Raw genomic sequence first — 15637 nt, 5'->3', positions numbered from 1 at the left:
TCCCTAAGACTAGAGGTCTAGCATGATGGCTTCACTGTCCAGGGGACCACTCAAGCCAGCTGGCTGGAAAGAGGCAGTCTGAAAGACCAGAAGAAAGACAAACTACCATGTGATGACTTTGCTGCCACCAAAAAAAAAAAAAATAATAATAACCAAAGAAAACATGCACGCTAACACACATACAAACCCAGTACTGGTGGTAGACACAGTAAACCACAAATACATTTCTCATGCAAAATAGGACACATGATAGATATTTACATAATACAAATCAAGTGTGCTGAAAATTAAGCTTTCTTTTCTGGGGTACCACCATGACTATGTGGTTTCAATACCACAGGTTTAACTGTAAAACCATGATGAAGACATCATAGAAAATGTGCTTTGGTAGAACCCTGGATGTGAAAGGTTGCTATGAAAAAATGAAAACAGGAATGATAGAAGTATATTTTCTTTTATATACAAAAAATGAAGTCCCAAAAAGTGGTTTGTTGAAGGAGCTATCAACAAGATGTGAAAATTATTTCTCCTTTGCTTTGGTTAAAACAGCCAAGGAACGCCAATCAGTCACCCTTCCACTAATAGCATATAAACACAGTGACAGGACTACTTTTAGGACAGAATAAACAACTTTTAAGAAAGGAAATTAAATTAAAGTAAACATTTTACCAATAAATAAGTCTCTTTAAAAGGTAGCATCTTCATCCTACAATCTTGGGCATAACATATACATCAATTTAAAAAATAAAATTTCTCCCACAACAGTAATTACAGGTGTTAATGCAACAAGCTATGAAATGAAATTATTTTAATGTAACTTGAAAAAAAAATTCCTAGGAATCAAACATAAGTTTTAAAAAATGACATTTTTCTAAAATTGTACATTCTGAAATAATTGACTAATACTTTGTTACAGAAAGTAATTCAAACTATTTTGGTATTCCAATATATTCCTAAAGAAATGGTTAAAAAAAACTTTTCATACACCAAAATTGGAAGTGTTTATAATTCTGTTTATGGGTATGAAATGGTAATCAAATTCTACTTAAAACTGTAACCACCAATGATGAAATATACTTCAAAAAAATAAACATTTGGTCTTACAATCTTTAATATTGGTTAAAAAACAGACTGATGTTTGCTGCTCATGGAAGTTATTTTAATCCAATGTGCAAAAAAAGGTGCAGCTGTCTACTTTTACTTGAAATACATAAGACCAACACTTCTACACTATTTACACACTTAAAAAAGATTTTCCATTTATTAATTTAAGTAACGATATTACATCTCCTTTATGGATAAATCATGTGCTGCAGAGAGCCCAAAAGCTTGATGACATTCTCTTAAGTGACACAAGTGTATCTGAAGAAGCATACCTATTCTTGTCCTAATTTTGATCCTAAATAAAAATCCAATTTCAAAATCAATTAAGAATTATTTTGATCTAGAAAATCTTGGAATTGTTGCAAACGTGAAAACCTTGTCCCTGAGAGCCAGGATCCTATTCCCCCTTTGCTATATCCCTCTAACAACTGGTCTATCCCACAAACCCCATCTGTTGCAGAGCAGCAATGCTCCAAAAAAGAGGAACAGAAAGAACTCAGCCCCCAGACCATCGTCATCCCTGTGGGTTTGCTTAGCCTTTGTTTGGGACTTCTGACTACATCTTTTGGGGTGGGGTGTGGGCAATCAAAATGAAGAAGCACTTTAGCAAAGCAACCATTATCTGTCCACAAAAACAGTGAAAAACAGTGATACAAAATTAACAAACCAAATATAAATCTAATACCGTTCTGCAATTCTGGAACTTGTTTTCATATCCGCGGGGGTGTTCTTGGTCAACCACCCACCAGTATTTTCTGCATCTACAAGAAGTACTTTTATTAAGTTATTAAAAATGCTGTTTTGACCATAAGTCCCGTATAAGCGTGATGATTAGGAAATCAATTTACTCAATTATCACTCTGTGCAGTACACATGCCGGTGCGGCAAGCGTACAGAGGAATTAAAAATGGAATAGAAGTCTCTCACTTCTGAACTGGACACAGGAGTTCTCAAATTAAAATCGTAAAAAAGAGAGGGTGGGGGAGGGCTTACTGGCAACATTACTACTAGACACCAGACGGGACAGTGAGACTGTTTGGTCAGAACCAAGGAACACTATTTCCTTGCAAAGTTTTAAAAATACCTAACCAAGCACTGCCTTAAGTCCAGTGAGTACAATGCTCCATAAGTTTCCACAAAAGTACAGTGACTGGCGTTCATGTATTATGAACAGTGCAGTCTCCAGGGCTCAGGCAAAATGGTCCTGTCCCATCACCTCTAGCTACAGGCGATTGTTTCCAACTGCTGCTCCGCTTCGGCGGCCATCGCTGCTGCCTGCAACTGTTCGGTCTCACTCTGGATGGCACTGGGGGTAACCTGCTTCCTTTCACTGTGCATATTGTTCTCGTGCCTTTTCAGATCCGATGCCTTGGCGAACGCCTTGGTGCAAGAGCCACAGACAAAAGGCTTTTCCCCTCTGTGTCTTCGTTCATGATCTTTGAGGTGGGACTTGTGTTTGAAGGCTTTGTCACACATGTGGCACGCGAATGGTCTCTCGTTACTGTGAACTCTCTCGTGCTTCTTTAAGTCTGGGGCACGGATGAAGGATTTTCCACACACCTCACAACTATAGGGCTTATACCCCGTGTGGATTTTTAGGTGTTCTTTCAGGTGGGCCTGTGTAGTAAAACCTTTTGTGCACATTTCACAAACAAACGGCCTATCGGCCGTGTGGAGTTTCTCGTGCTTCCTCAACCTGCCCTCGTCCGAGAACGTCTTCCCGCACGCCTGGCAGGCAATCTGCTCCCGATGGTGGCCGTAAAGTAAATACTCGAACTTCATGTCACTGGCAGCCGTCGTCCAGCCCGGTGTCTGTTCGTCCTTCACTTCACTCATTCCATCATTAAATGTTAAGGCTTGAGGAGTCTGGGACCCCAAATCTTTCGATTCTGGGGTCTCCATGGATTCTACTTCCTGGCCGTAGCAATTTACTTTTCGAACTTCCTCACTCCCCAGCTCTTTCAAGATTGCCTCCTGAACCCTGAGCGTCGTCGTGGGCGACTTGCCGTCCTCCTGACTCGGGGGGGTGCCTTCTACTGTGTCATCAGAGGGACTGTCATCCTGGTCTCCAATTTCTTCCACATCGTCATCCTGAGCGTCAGCAGCATCTCCAATGGGGCGATTTATTTTGAGACAATATTTACTTTTCGACTGGCCGTTATTTTCATCAGGACTAGATACGTCACGCTTCTGAGAACAGAGTTTATCCAAAAATCGGATACCAAGAATCTGACCTGATGACATCATTAAGTTAACATCTTCTTTTTTCACCGAAATCTTTGCTGTATACATGTAGTTCAGGACCTCTTCGAATATATCAGAACGAAGAAAATCTATTTCTATTACTGAAGAGCTATCAACCTCAAGCTTCTTGAAAAGCTTCTTAAAGTAGGTGCTGCAGGCAGCAAGAACACACCGGTGTGCTCTGAATTTCACATCTTCAACCACAATAGCAATATCACAGAATTCTCCTTCCAGGCGTTGTTCATTTAGCGTTTTCAGAAACAGAGTTTTATGATCATCGTCATTATACTTAATGGTTTCAGACATACTGATGAAAAACTCCTACAAAAAAATTTCAAAAACAAAGTTTGATAATTATAAACAGTATTTCTCCATATAGGAAAACATAGGCAGACTTTTACTTCCTGATCAATTTTTAGTACCTAACGATTTCTGAAAATCAACGCTAGAAGTGATTCTAGGTTATAACACACTAATCCCCGCTAAGGGACTTCCATACTGTTACTTCTATTTATCTTAAATACTTAAAAATACTCAAAATACCTAAGAAGTATTTGCTTAGTAATAGTAAGACCAACTTTTATTGGGCACATAATACGTGCCAGGCATTGTTCCACGTGCCTTGCAAGTCTTTACAAATGTACTGATCAAATAGCCTTAAACCTAAGTGTTGCTAGCCCCGCCTTTTACATGAGTTTAGGAACCTGCTCGATATTTGAGTCATTTACTGGAGAGCTGGGACCCAAATCCAGGCAAACTACCTGTAAAACCTATGCTTCCTGACAACTGGAGGTGATAACAAATAACTTCAAGGTTTCAGGAAAGAGGGCCAAGGCAAGGAGGTTGGATGCCTATTGTGTCTATTCTAATTCCACGTAGAGAAAAGGAGTTTCAGCGAAATAATAGCGCTCAGTGTTATACTTCCTTGACAGAAGAGATAAATCACTGTTGCAGAACCAGAAAGGGAGATCACTGCCAAAATACTCCACTTAGTGTTGTCTTCTGCTTTTTCCCTCACCAGCTTTGGGCCACTTCTGAATGAAGGTTTAATATGACACTCAGATGGCATTTGGGAAGACAGTGGTAAGGGTCTTCACTCCATCTGGATGCCATCCAGATGAAAGTGTCATCAAGACTGGATATACTTGACAAGTGCTGGAGTAGTTTATAAGCAAAAGAAATACTGAACTGGCAGGAAACATATGGCACAAAAGACCATGTTAAAGAATTACCTTTTTTTTTTTAAGAATTATCTTTTTCATATAATGTGTTCTGTATGTTTCCTTTTTGAAATATTGTCTTTTTATTTAACAAAGCATTCCCCCCCAAAAAAACAGAAGTGCTAATACATTTTACATATATATATATATATATATATATATATGGAGAGACAGAGAGAGAAACACCAAACTGTATTTCCAAGACTTATTATCCAAAGTTATAGTTACCATGAACAACTCAGGCTATTATCTTAATGCTTTAAACACCAAATTCTTCAGATCAGAATAACTCTGATCAGGGGCACGCCAGTCCTACAAGAGAAAAGGACAAACAAGAATAAGGTAGGATCTCCCTCTATCCCAAATTCTAAACAAGAATGTTTTCAAGAATTAATTTAAAAAAATAAACTTTCCTTTCTTGTCCTGCCACTTGCACATGTACCCATTTTCAGGTTGGGAACAGAGAGGAGGGTGACTGGCAGCATCAGGTCCAGCTCTGAACAGATATGAATGAGAACAGATGAAGGCTGTGGCACTCCGGGCATGCAGGGGGGGTACACTGGGACTGGAGGAATGGATTGGAGAACCACGAAGGAAGTTCTCACCAAAGAAGCCCACGCCCATGTTTGCACAAATATTGATAGCGACATAGATCTAGAAAAAGCCAGTAAGTCTCCCCTTACCACCACCGTGTCCTGCTGGTTATGTAGCCCTCCACATTTATCTCTAGGCTTACATAAACATACAGAGTGTACATCTTTAAATAAACATCAAGTTATAGAAGTGTACATCCCCAACAGTTAACACTGGAGAAGAAACAGTAGCTGCTGCTTTCCTTGCTTCTCTGTGATGTAGCACTGTACCACACAGGCTACATAGTCTTTATGGTTTTATTTGAGAAATCAAGGTGTTTTCACCTCTCTCCTCACAGGAGGCTCCAAGAATTGTCCCTTTAGGAGAGTTTTAACTCTCCATCCTGCAGACCAACATCCTGAAAACCATGTTTCCTCCACTGAACAGTGACCACACAAACTGTGGTGTGGTGGGACCAAGAGACTGAGCTGCAATATTCTTACACAAAAATCGTGGTGCAAGACCTGAACTTCCAGACCAACACTCTGAAAACCCTCAAGAGTTCCCTCTACAGAAAAACACACCAGGGTGTTTCCCATCTGCACGGCCTGAGAGCTGGGCAGCCTCACTTCAAAGGACTGTGCGGGTCCCCCAGGTGCACCTCGACCTGCAGTCATCCCCAGAAGGCAGGCACCAAAACCTTCCTACCTCATCACTCTGCACTGCTGTACCTCTTCCTAGGGTGGCGGGATAAAAGTGCATGGGACTAGGGAGAGGGGTGGCCCCGCGGTGCCCAGGTCGATGCACCACTGTGCTTTCCTGGGGGGGGGGGGGCGCTCAGGGTGCTGTTTGGCTCCCGTTCTCTCTCAAGATCGCCGAGGACCGTCTCGTTCTACCGAGGCGTTGCAGTTACCAAGTTCGTACCAAGTTCAGGTGAGTTCCACTGGAAGGCAGCCGCCGCCAGTCGCCTGGGTAGGTGCAGGGCGACAGGGCGAGACGGAGCCCCAGCTGCTCGTGCAGGCGGGGCTGCCCCGGACCGCGGCTCCCCAAGCGCCGCCGTTACCGGGCAGGCGGCAGCGGCCCCCGCGAGGGCAGACTTACATAAGCGGCGGCCGCCGCCTCCCCTGCCCCGGAGCAGCCGCGACAATGGCGGCGGCACGACTTCCCGGAGGCAGGCTCGCACGGTCGGCATGGGGGGGAGGCGGAGGGCCCAGCGCAGGCCCCAGGCGGGCTCGGGAGCCCCTGCGGCCTCGCTCCCATCTCTCCGGGGCCGGGGCCGGGGCCGGGGGCGCGGGGCGGGGGGCGGACGCGGCCGTCTGCAGCCTTCCCTAAACAAAAGCTCCAGCCTCGGAGCCCGGAGGAGGAAGGGCCGCTTGTTCCTTCCTAATCGGAGTCCGGCGCAGAGTGGGGCCCGCCGCTGCGAACCCGAGCGGGAGGGCGGGCGGCGGCGGCGAGCGGGAGCGGGAGCGGGAGCGGGAGCGGGAGCGGGAGCGGGCGTGCGGCCGGGCTCCGCAGCCCCGCGCCGCGCCCCGCGAGCCCGGAGCTCGCGCCCCGCGCACTCCCCGGCCGGCTCGCGCCGGGCCCTCCCCCGCCCTCCCGCGGCCGGGGGCGGGGGCGGCGCGCGGCCGGCTCCGGAGCTCCGCGGGCGCAGCCGGGAGTGCGAGCGCGGGGGTCCCGGCCCCCTCCCCGGCGGGGCCCGCGGCTCGGAGGGGCGGCGCCCGGCGGGCCGCGCTCGGCGCCGGGCTCGGGGCCGTCCCCACCCCCACCGCCACCGCGGTGCACTGCGGCGGTGCGAGCGGGGGCGGCCATGAACTCCGCCGCCGAGGCTCGGCGAGCGCGCGCGCGGGGCCGCCGCCGCCGCCGCCGCCGGAGCCCGCTCGCCGGCCTGCGCGGCCCCCGGGGCGCCCGGTCCCCACGCCCGGCCCGGCCTCGGCCCACGCCCGGCCGCGCTCGCGCCGCACCGCCTCCGGCCGCCCGCCCGCACCTCCTGGAGCTGGCTGGTGCCCCGGAGCTCGGCGAGAACGCGCTTCCTCCGGGCCGCCCCGCCGCGCCGGCGGCCGGCCGCCCCCGCGCCCCCGCGCCCGCCTCGCGGACGGCCCGGGCCCCTTCCGCACCCCCGGCCCGCGCTTACCTGCAGCCTGGCACAGCCACAGACACTCGCCGTGGGCTCCCCGCGCTCACTGCAAGCAGGCCGGGGACGGGGTGGACGCGGGGCGCGGGGGCACGGCGGGTGGCGGTGTATTTTGGAATTTTTTTTTTTTTGGAGTTTGGGGAGGGGGCGGGGTGGGAGGGAATCGTGCACGTCCCTGATGGTAGCAGCCCTCCTCCTGCACGAGCACAGACTGTCTAGCCGGCCGTGAACACCCCCACCGGCACCCCCCCCCTTCCCGTGCATGCGCGGTGCGGGCTGGGGGGAAGGCGCGCCGCCGGCTTGCGCAGGCACGGAACCTCGCCGGGCCTCTAAATGGGCGAACGAGGAAAGGGTTAATCCGGGACCTTGCGACGCTTTCGATGGAGTCTACGGGGCCGCCCCCGGAGGGCCCTGGGCTGCGCACGCGCGCGCACGCGCGCGGCTTGGGGCGCGCGGAGCCCGCGCGCGGGAGAAGAGGTGGGCGGGGCGGGGGCGGGGCCTCGGGAGCCGAGGAGCGTAAGCGCGAGCGCCGCTCGCGGGCACCCGCCCAGTCTGGGGCTCCCGCCTCCCGCTCCGACGCCCGGGCTCCCGCCCGCGCCCGCCGCCGGAGCAGCGCCGGGGACGCGGGAGCGCGGCGCTCCCGTGCGTGTGCATGTTCGTGGGGCAGTGCCGCCCTCGGGCGCGCGCAGGTCGGGCGCTGCGGCTGCGGCTGCGGCTGCGGCTGCGGGGCTAGCCCGCGGCGACCGGCTGGGGGACCCGGGCACCCTCGGCCTTCGCGTTCACCGGCGGACCCGGGGACGCGCGCTTCGGCCGCGGGGTCCTGGCCGGTGGTGCCGCTGCGTTCTGGAGATTGGGAGAATGGCTTGCGTTCAATAAAACGTTTGCAAAGCACATGCAGAACCTGACTTCCTTCTTTGGAACGTGACGGGTGACCCGAGTCTCCCAGAAGAACGGGAGCGTTCTGGATCCCGCCAAACCTGGGCCCGTGCATTGAGTCATCCGGACTCTCAAGGGAGACGCACGGGGGCTGGAGGCCCTAGCTCGGGTCTGTGGCATTAGTGAGATTAGACCTGATTTCATTTGTAGCCCCTTCGGAGGACACTGACAAAAGCACTGTTCTTACATTCAGGTTCAGTAAAAATAATGTCTCCGTTGGTGTTCGAAGCACGCACGTCGTGTTCCTTCCCCGTGATGGTGTCTGGGCTTGTGCCGGGCCTGGGGGCCTGGGAAGTCCCTCCCGCTCCTAGGTGCAGGGCACTACTGACTGCATCACCTCAGAGTTGCTTATGCCGCTTTCTCACACTCACTTTAACAGCATTTCACAAAAACACGCATGATTTAACATCTAAAAATTAGAGTGGGACCTTCCCCTTGGTCCTATGTGATGATTACACAGCAAAGATTTAAGAAATGATATTGCGCTGGGCTGTATTCAATTCAAAAGAAATTCTGTATGGTCTCAGTTGATTTTATAGTATAAATTTTGACATTAGTTTCAGTGGTTCAAATGGTACTTGTATGTACATCCTCTGATATTCACAAAAGCATGGCATTTAGTAGATCTACTGAATGAAACGGAATAGACCAGTTGTAGAGTCAGACATCCAATTCAAATATTAGGTACACTGATTAGCTTTTTTATTATTTTATTTTTTACTTTATTTTATTTTTATTTATGATAGTCACATGCACACAGAGAGAGAGGCAGAGACACAGGCAGAGGGAGAAGCAGGCTGCATGCACCGGGAGCCTGACATGGGATTCGATCCCGGGTCTCCAGGATCACGCCCGGGCCAAAGGCAGGCGCCAAACCGCTGCGCCACCCAAGGATCCCTATTTTATTTTATTTTTTAAAAAGATTTATTTACTCATCAGAGATACCGACTGAGAGAAGCAGAGACATAGGCAGAGGCAGAAGCAGGCTCCCCGCAGGAAGCCCCACGCGGGACTCCATTCCAGATCCCTGGATCACGACCTGAGCCCAAGGCAGGCGCCCAAGGGCTGAGCCACCCGGGTGTTCCCTGATTAGCTTTTTTAAACCTCAGCTTCTTATTCTCTGAAATGGAGATAATGGAAATCCCTAACAGAGCAGTTGTGCAGATTAAATGAAATGATGCTCAGTTAAATGCTTAGCTCAAATATTAGCTCTATGATGTTAAGTGACCTGCCCACTCTCCACAGATGGTGGGTTTAAGTGGCAGGGGCAGGGCTGCAATGGCCAAAGTTCATGCTCATACTTGATACCTATGTGGCCTCATTTCTTCTAACGCCATAGGCTGGGCTTGTTTATTCTTGTTTACGTGGCTTTTAAGATTACATTTCAATCCTGTTTTGTATTTAAAGGGAATAATAATAGTACTGTATCATAGGGTTATGCTATCAAGCAGTAAAGCTGTCAGTGCATTTACCAGTGTGTGGACATGGCTAGCATTTAGTTAGGGTTCACTGTCTGGCACTGTTCCTGCTTTCATTACCAGGTAATTGTATGGGTTTATACACTCATTCTACATATATTTATTATCAGCCTGCTATGTAAAGACAGTCTTTTTACATATGGCCCCGTAAAGTCTCCCCAAGATTTGACTAATCTGATGAAATTGAAGGAGTTCAGAAGAGTTCTCAAGCACTACCCTGCATTTCCCAAGTGATAGATTCCTGGCACCTTGGCTTTTGCATCAATTAACCCTCTTTTCTCATTTGTTCTATAGGCTCTGCCTGTGTGTTTCTTGCTTCCTAAGGATCATGGGGGATGGTTCTAAATTAAAGGGGCCACTCCATGGGAAAGAGGAGGATGGTGATGAGAAACCATACAGGAAGGGCCTGACCCTGACCTGGCACTTTGCCTGGTCACCAGCCTTAACTCAGCACTGGGTAGCACCCAGGAGGCCCTCAGTAAATACTGATGACAGATAAGTGACAACCTAGAGCTTGATACCAAGGGGAGTTACATGGGCACATTGTGGGATTGACAGGAGGTCAAGGGTCTTCCTGAAATGCACAGACCTGAGGCCCTTGAAGGAAATCTTGTCTTCCCTACCAGGAATGCGGTTAACTCTATGTGGGATTCTCTGTCTAGCTACTCTGCTGGGAGCACCCAGTTTCTCACTTGGGATGCCCAGAGACTCCTCTTGAGTTGAACCTGCTTCTGAGGATTGTGAGGCCTGATGTATGGGGTCTGTGGTATGGAATCTGGAGTGGTTACGGAGCAGCTCCCAGGGACGTTTGGAAAGGTTAAGTCTTTTGGGGTTCTCATAGATGGGTGGAGTTGATTTCTCTATCACACTGACTTGGGCCCTCTGATTGGTTTTGACCAGTGGAATGCAGGCAGACAGGAGGATGAGTAAGTTCTGCGTAGAGGCTTGGAGGAGCAGCCTCTTTCTGCTCTCCCTCCTGTGTTGTGTGTGGTCCACAATGAGAAGACTATGCCCGTGTTGCTACTGCCTCTTCCACTTGGGCTCTTCAATGATAAGCAGACCTGAGAATGATGCTGACCCAGAACCTGAGCCCAGGTAAGCCAAGATGAGTAACAGCTCATCCATGAGTCCATGAGTGAGAAGTAAATGCTTGTTTTTAAAAATCCTTGAGAGTTTGTGTTTTGTGATTTGTTATCACAGCCAGACCTGATATGCCTGCACAAGGAAAAATCTCCCACCACAGGCCAGTCAGCAACCTCCCCTCATTGCTCTGAAAACACTGAATATAGTCAATGGACAAGGAATAGATCCCATCCCTAAAAACACAGAGGTGTGAATATACACATTCAACAAATAATCACATAAATAATCTTACAATTGCACATTGTAATCCATGCTTTAATAAACGTGAAAAAGCCTAAGATGTGATAGAAAAGAGGAACAAATTTTTAATTGAGAAACCAATACAAGTGTCTCCAAAGATATACATTTAAGACCTGAAGGATGAGGAAGATATAGGAAAAGAGGGAAATGGTATTTCAGTCACAGGGAGAATAGGAAGAATGAAAGGGTGTGTGTGACACTCTGCAGCAAGACGGAGTGACCAGGGTACAGTGATACAGTGAGCATGGCATGGGTCAGGGGCAACAGCAGGAGCTAGACTTGTCAGTGCCTTGTGGCTGCGGGAAGTGCCTTGGCTTTTATGCTACGCACAGTGACAGCCATCAGAGGGCTTTTCTTTTAAAACTAACATTGACTTAGGTAAATCTATTAGTCTCACAACTAGAATAAATTCAGCCCTTGGAATACAGACATATACTTTTTTTTAAAAAAAATAGGATTTTATTTATTTATTCGTGAGAGAGAGAGAGAGAGTCAGAGACACAGGCAGAGGGAGAAGCAGGCTCCATGCAGGGAGCCCGGTGTGGGACCCGATCCTGGGTCTCCAGGATCCTGCCCTGGGTTGAAGGCGGTGCTAAACTGCTAAGCCACTGGGGCTGCCCCAGACATATACTTTGAATTTCAAATATCTCCAATGTTGAGACCCCACAGGTGAAACTCTTATCACGGTTCATGTTATGTTTTAAACACCATCAAGAGAAATACGATCCTTCACTATCATATAGAAAAGTTAACAATTTATTCATGAAATTCACTTTTGAGTAAATACGTTTATTAAGCACGATGGTAAGTAGTACAATTCCAGGCAAACTTCCATTTGAGCAGCTGTAGGATTACTGTTTCTGGATCAGTAGAAGAAATTTGCTAATTAACAACAATGAAAATACCATGCACTATCTGAAAACCAAATTTAAAAAAACAAATTACTAATAAGAACTCACATTTATAAAGTATACATTTGTAAAACATTATCCTAAGAATTCTATGGCCATGAATTGTCATTGGAACTATTTTATAGTCACTTCAATATTAGCAGTAGGACCAAAAGAGGAAAAGCTCAAACTTATTTTAGAAGAAAAAAAAATATTATTGCTGTGTTTCCAGATTATTTTAGTGGTCTTGTTAAAAATAAAAGTACTGTAATTACATTACCTACAAATAGAATAAAATGGAAGCAATTGATCTATACACGTCACATTCAAATAATCTATGATAATAGAACATTATTCTAAGAAGTATAATTATATCAAACTTCCACTTAAGCCATTAGATAGTCTCTTAATTAATAGCAAGAAAACTAGAAGACAAAAAGTTACCTTAGTAGGAAGGGGAAAAAGTACCTTGTGTTAGTTCTGTATCTTCAGAACTCTGCTTTTTGGAAGGTAGGTTATACTTAGAATATGATTCGCTTCTGTTTTCTGGTTTTGTGGACAGGAGATTGAATACAGCACTTCCTGAAGACATTTTTTATTGCCAACTTTGGACGTACTGGACCAAGGAAGTCCCATGGTATGGTGAATTTCAAGGGAGGTTTGTTCTCTTTTTCTAGAAGAAGGAAAGAACAGGATATCCTCCTTTCAGAAACTGCACCCTAGGACTTCTCTGTCACATCTGACCTCTGAAGGAAGAGCCTGGGTCAGCAGCCACTCTTTGAGGGGGGAGAGTTAATCAAGAGAATGCCTTGAACATCTGCCAAGGCAAGGAGCACGAGAACAAGCATGCTTTACAGTTGTGTAGGAATTTCTGCATAAGAATGGAGTTGGCTGAATGGAGGGATCCTTTCTGTGTGGGTTTGAACCTCATGGAACATCTGGTTTCTTCTGAGCACCAGATCCTGGATCCCTATGCCAAGATGGCCTGTTGCTCCTCCTTTCTCTGAAATCTGGTCACCCAGAGAGTTCCTTCATGATCTCCTTGGGCTAACATTAGAAGGAACTGGGTGAACTCTTTATGGGAACACTCTGTACTATCTTGGCAATTCTCTACAAATATTATATTATTTCAAAACAGACAGTTTTTCTGTACAGGGAATTATTTTTCTCTGGCTACTTTCAACATCTTTTCTTCGTTTTAGTTTTTAGCATTTTGATTATGATATTTCTGGGTATGGAGTTCATTAAGTTTATCCTATTTGGGATTCGTTGAGCTTCTTGAATCTGTAGGTTCATCTTTCTCTGAATTTGGGTAGCTTTCTGCTAGAACTGATAAAGGAATTCAGTAAAGTTGCAGGATACAAAATCAATATACAGAAATCTGTTGCATTTCTATACACCAAACGAATGAAGTAGCAGAAAGAGAATTAAGAAAACAATCCCATTTACAATTGCACTAAAAATAATAAGATACCAAAGATAAAGCATACAGGTGAAAATCTATACTCTGAGAACTATAAAACATGGATGAAAGTAATTGAAGATGACACAAAGAAATGGAAAGACATTCCAGGCCCATGAATTAGAAGAATGAATATTTGTTAAAATGTCTATATTACCCAAAGCAATCTACACATTTAATGCTATCCCTATCAAAATATCAACAGCATTTTTCACAGAGCTGGGACAAACAATCCTAAAATTTGTATGGAAGCACAAAGACCCTGAATAGTGAAAGCAATCTTTAAGAGGAAAAAGCAAAGTTGGAGGCATCACAATTCTAGGCTTCAAGTTATATTACCAAGCTGTAGTAAATCAAAACAGCATGGTACTGGTACAAAAATAGACACATGGATCAATGGAACTGAATAGAAAACCCAGAAGTAAACTCCCACTATAGAGTCAATTAATCTTCTACAATACAGGAAAGGATATCCAATGGGAATAGGGCAGTCTCTTCAACAAATGCTATTAGGAAAACTGGACAGTAACATGCAAAAGAAACTAGAACACTCTTACACCATATACAAAAATAAATTCAAATGAATGAAAGACCTAAATGTGAGGCCTGATACTATAAAATTCCTGGAAGAGAACCCAGGCAGTAACGTATTTGATGTTGACCATAGCAACTTTTTTTCTAGGTATGTCTCCTGAGGCAAAGGAAACAAAAGTAAACTAGTGGGACTTCATCAAAATAAAAAGATTCTGCACAGCAAAGGAAACCACCAATAAAACTAAAAGGCAACCTACAGGATGGAGAAGATATGTGTAAATGACATAGCCAATAAACAGTATCCAAGATATGTAAAGAACTTAAAAACTCAACACTCAAATCCAATTAAAAATGAGCAGAAGATATAAACAGACATTTCTCCAAAGAAGTTATCCAGATAGCCAACAGACACATGAAAAGATGTTCATTATGACTTACATCAGGGAAATGCAAATTAAAACTACGGTGAGATATCGCCTCAAACCCATCAGAATGGCTAAAATAAAAAACATAAGAAACAACAAGTGTTGACAAGGATGTGGAGAAAAAGGAACAACTTTTGCAGTGTTGGTGGGAATGCAAACTGGTGCAGCCACTCTGGAAAACAGTATGGAGGTTCCTAAAAAGTTAAAAATAGAGCTACCCTACAAACTAGCAGTAAAGGTACTCCATATTTACCCAAAGAATACAAAGACACTCATTGAAAGGGATACATGCTCCCCTATGTTCATAGCAGTATTACTTATGGTAGCCAAGATATGCAAACAGCCCAAGGGTCCATCAACTGATGAATAGATAAAGAAGATGCAGTGTATATACACAATGGAATATTATTCAGCCATAAAAAACCTAAATCTTGCCATTTGCAACAAAATGGATAGAGCTAGAGAATATTATGCTATGCGAAATAGAGAAAGACACATACCACATGATTTCACTCGTGTGGAATTTAAGAAAGAAAACAAATTAGCAAAGTGAAAAGAAGAGAGACGCAAACAAACTTCTAACAGTAGAGAACAGACTGATGGTTACCAGAGGGGAGGTCGGTGGAGGATGAGTGTAATAGGTGATGAGGACTAGGGAGTGCAGTTGTTGTGATGAGCACTGGGTGTTGAATGGAAGTGTGAAACACTATATTGTATACCTGCAACTAATATAATACTGTATGTTAACTAACTGAACTTAAAAAGAAACTTTAAAAATTGGGAGGTAGTTTTTTTTTTCTCAAGATTTTATTTATTTATTCACAAGAGACACACATTGAGAGAGAGAGAGAGAGGCAGAGACACAGGCAGAGGGACAAACAGGCTCCATGCAGGGAGCCCAACGTGGGACTCGATTCTGGGACTCCAGGATCACGCCCTGGGCTGAAGGCGGTGCTAAATCGCTGAGCCACCCGGGCTGCCCCGGGAGGTAGTTTTCAGCCATTAATATTCACATTTTTTCCAGCATCACATTCTTTCATCTCTTCTAAGATTTCAATGACATGAATGTTGGGATTCTTTTTCAATTCTCTCATAGGATCATGACAGTTTATTTTTAAAAATCTTTTTTCTCTGTTATTCAGATTGAATAATTTCTATTGATTTATCTTCAAGTTCACGGACTTGTTCTTGTGTCATCTCCATTCTGCTACTTAGTCCATCTGGTGAGTGGTTTCATGTGAGTTGTATTTTTTCAGT

General features: G+C 45.9%; 1 protein-coding gene and 1 long non-coding RNA gene across 10 annotated transcripts; one reads left to right on the top strand and one right to left on the bottom strand.

Moving 5' to 3' along the window:
• Nucleotides 1-435: 435 nt before the first annotated feature.
• ZBTB14 (zinc finger and BTB domain containing 14) lies at nt 436-7607 on the bottom strand. Of its 8 annotated transcripts, XM_077900102.1 has the most exons (4): nt 5850-6223; nt 4984-5064; nt 4797-4882; nt 436-3669 (listed from the first exon to the last, which is right to left on the bottom strand). In XM_077900102.1, exons 3-4 carry the CDS (start codon nt 4797-4799, stop codon nt 2323-2325), a joined length of 1350 nt encoding a protein of 449 aa, XP_077756228.1. In that variant the 5' UTR covers nt 4800-4882; nt 4984-5064; nt 5850-6223; the 3' UTR covers nt 436-2322. The 8 variants fall into 8 exon arrangements, with proteins under 8 accessions (XP_077756228.1, XP_077756226.1, XP_077756230.1 ...); XM_077900100.1 differs by lacking the exon at nt 5850-6223 and adding an exon at nt 7273-7607 and having other exon boundaries at nt 4797-5064; XM_077900104.1 differs by lacking the exons at nt 4984-5064; nt 5850-6223 and adding an exon at nt 7273-7607 and having other exon boundaries at nt 4797-4880.
• On the top strand, nt 5544-15397 carry LOC144315483 (uncharacterized). Of its 2 annotated transcripts, XR_013381184.1 has the most exons (4): nt 5544-6074; nt 10587-10781; nt 12522-12596; nt 14104-15397. It is a non-coding gene; the product is annotated as an uncharacterized LOC144315483 (long non-coding RNA). The 2 variants fall into 2 exon arrangements; XR_013381183.1 differs by lacking the exon at nt 14104-15397 and having other exon boundaries at nt 12522-14092.
• The last annotated feature ends 240 nt before the right edge of the window (nt 15398-15637 follow it).

This window comes from Canis aureus, chromosome 6 (assembly GCF_053574225.1).
Source record: "Canis aureus isolate CA01 chromosome 6, VMU_Caureus_v.1.0, whole genome shotgun sequence".
NCBI classification, from domain to species: Eukaryota; Metazoa; Chordata; class Mammalia; order Carnivora; family Canidae; genus Canis; species Canis aureus.
This window is presented reverse-complemented; position numbering and strand designations above follow the sequence as displayed.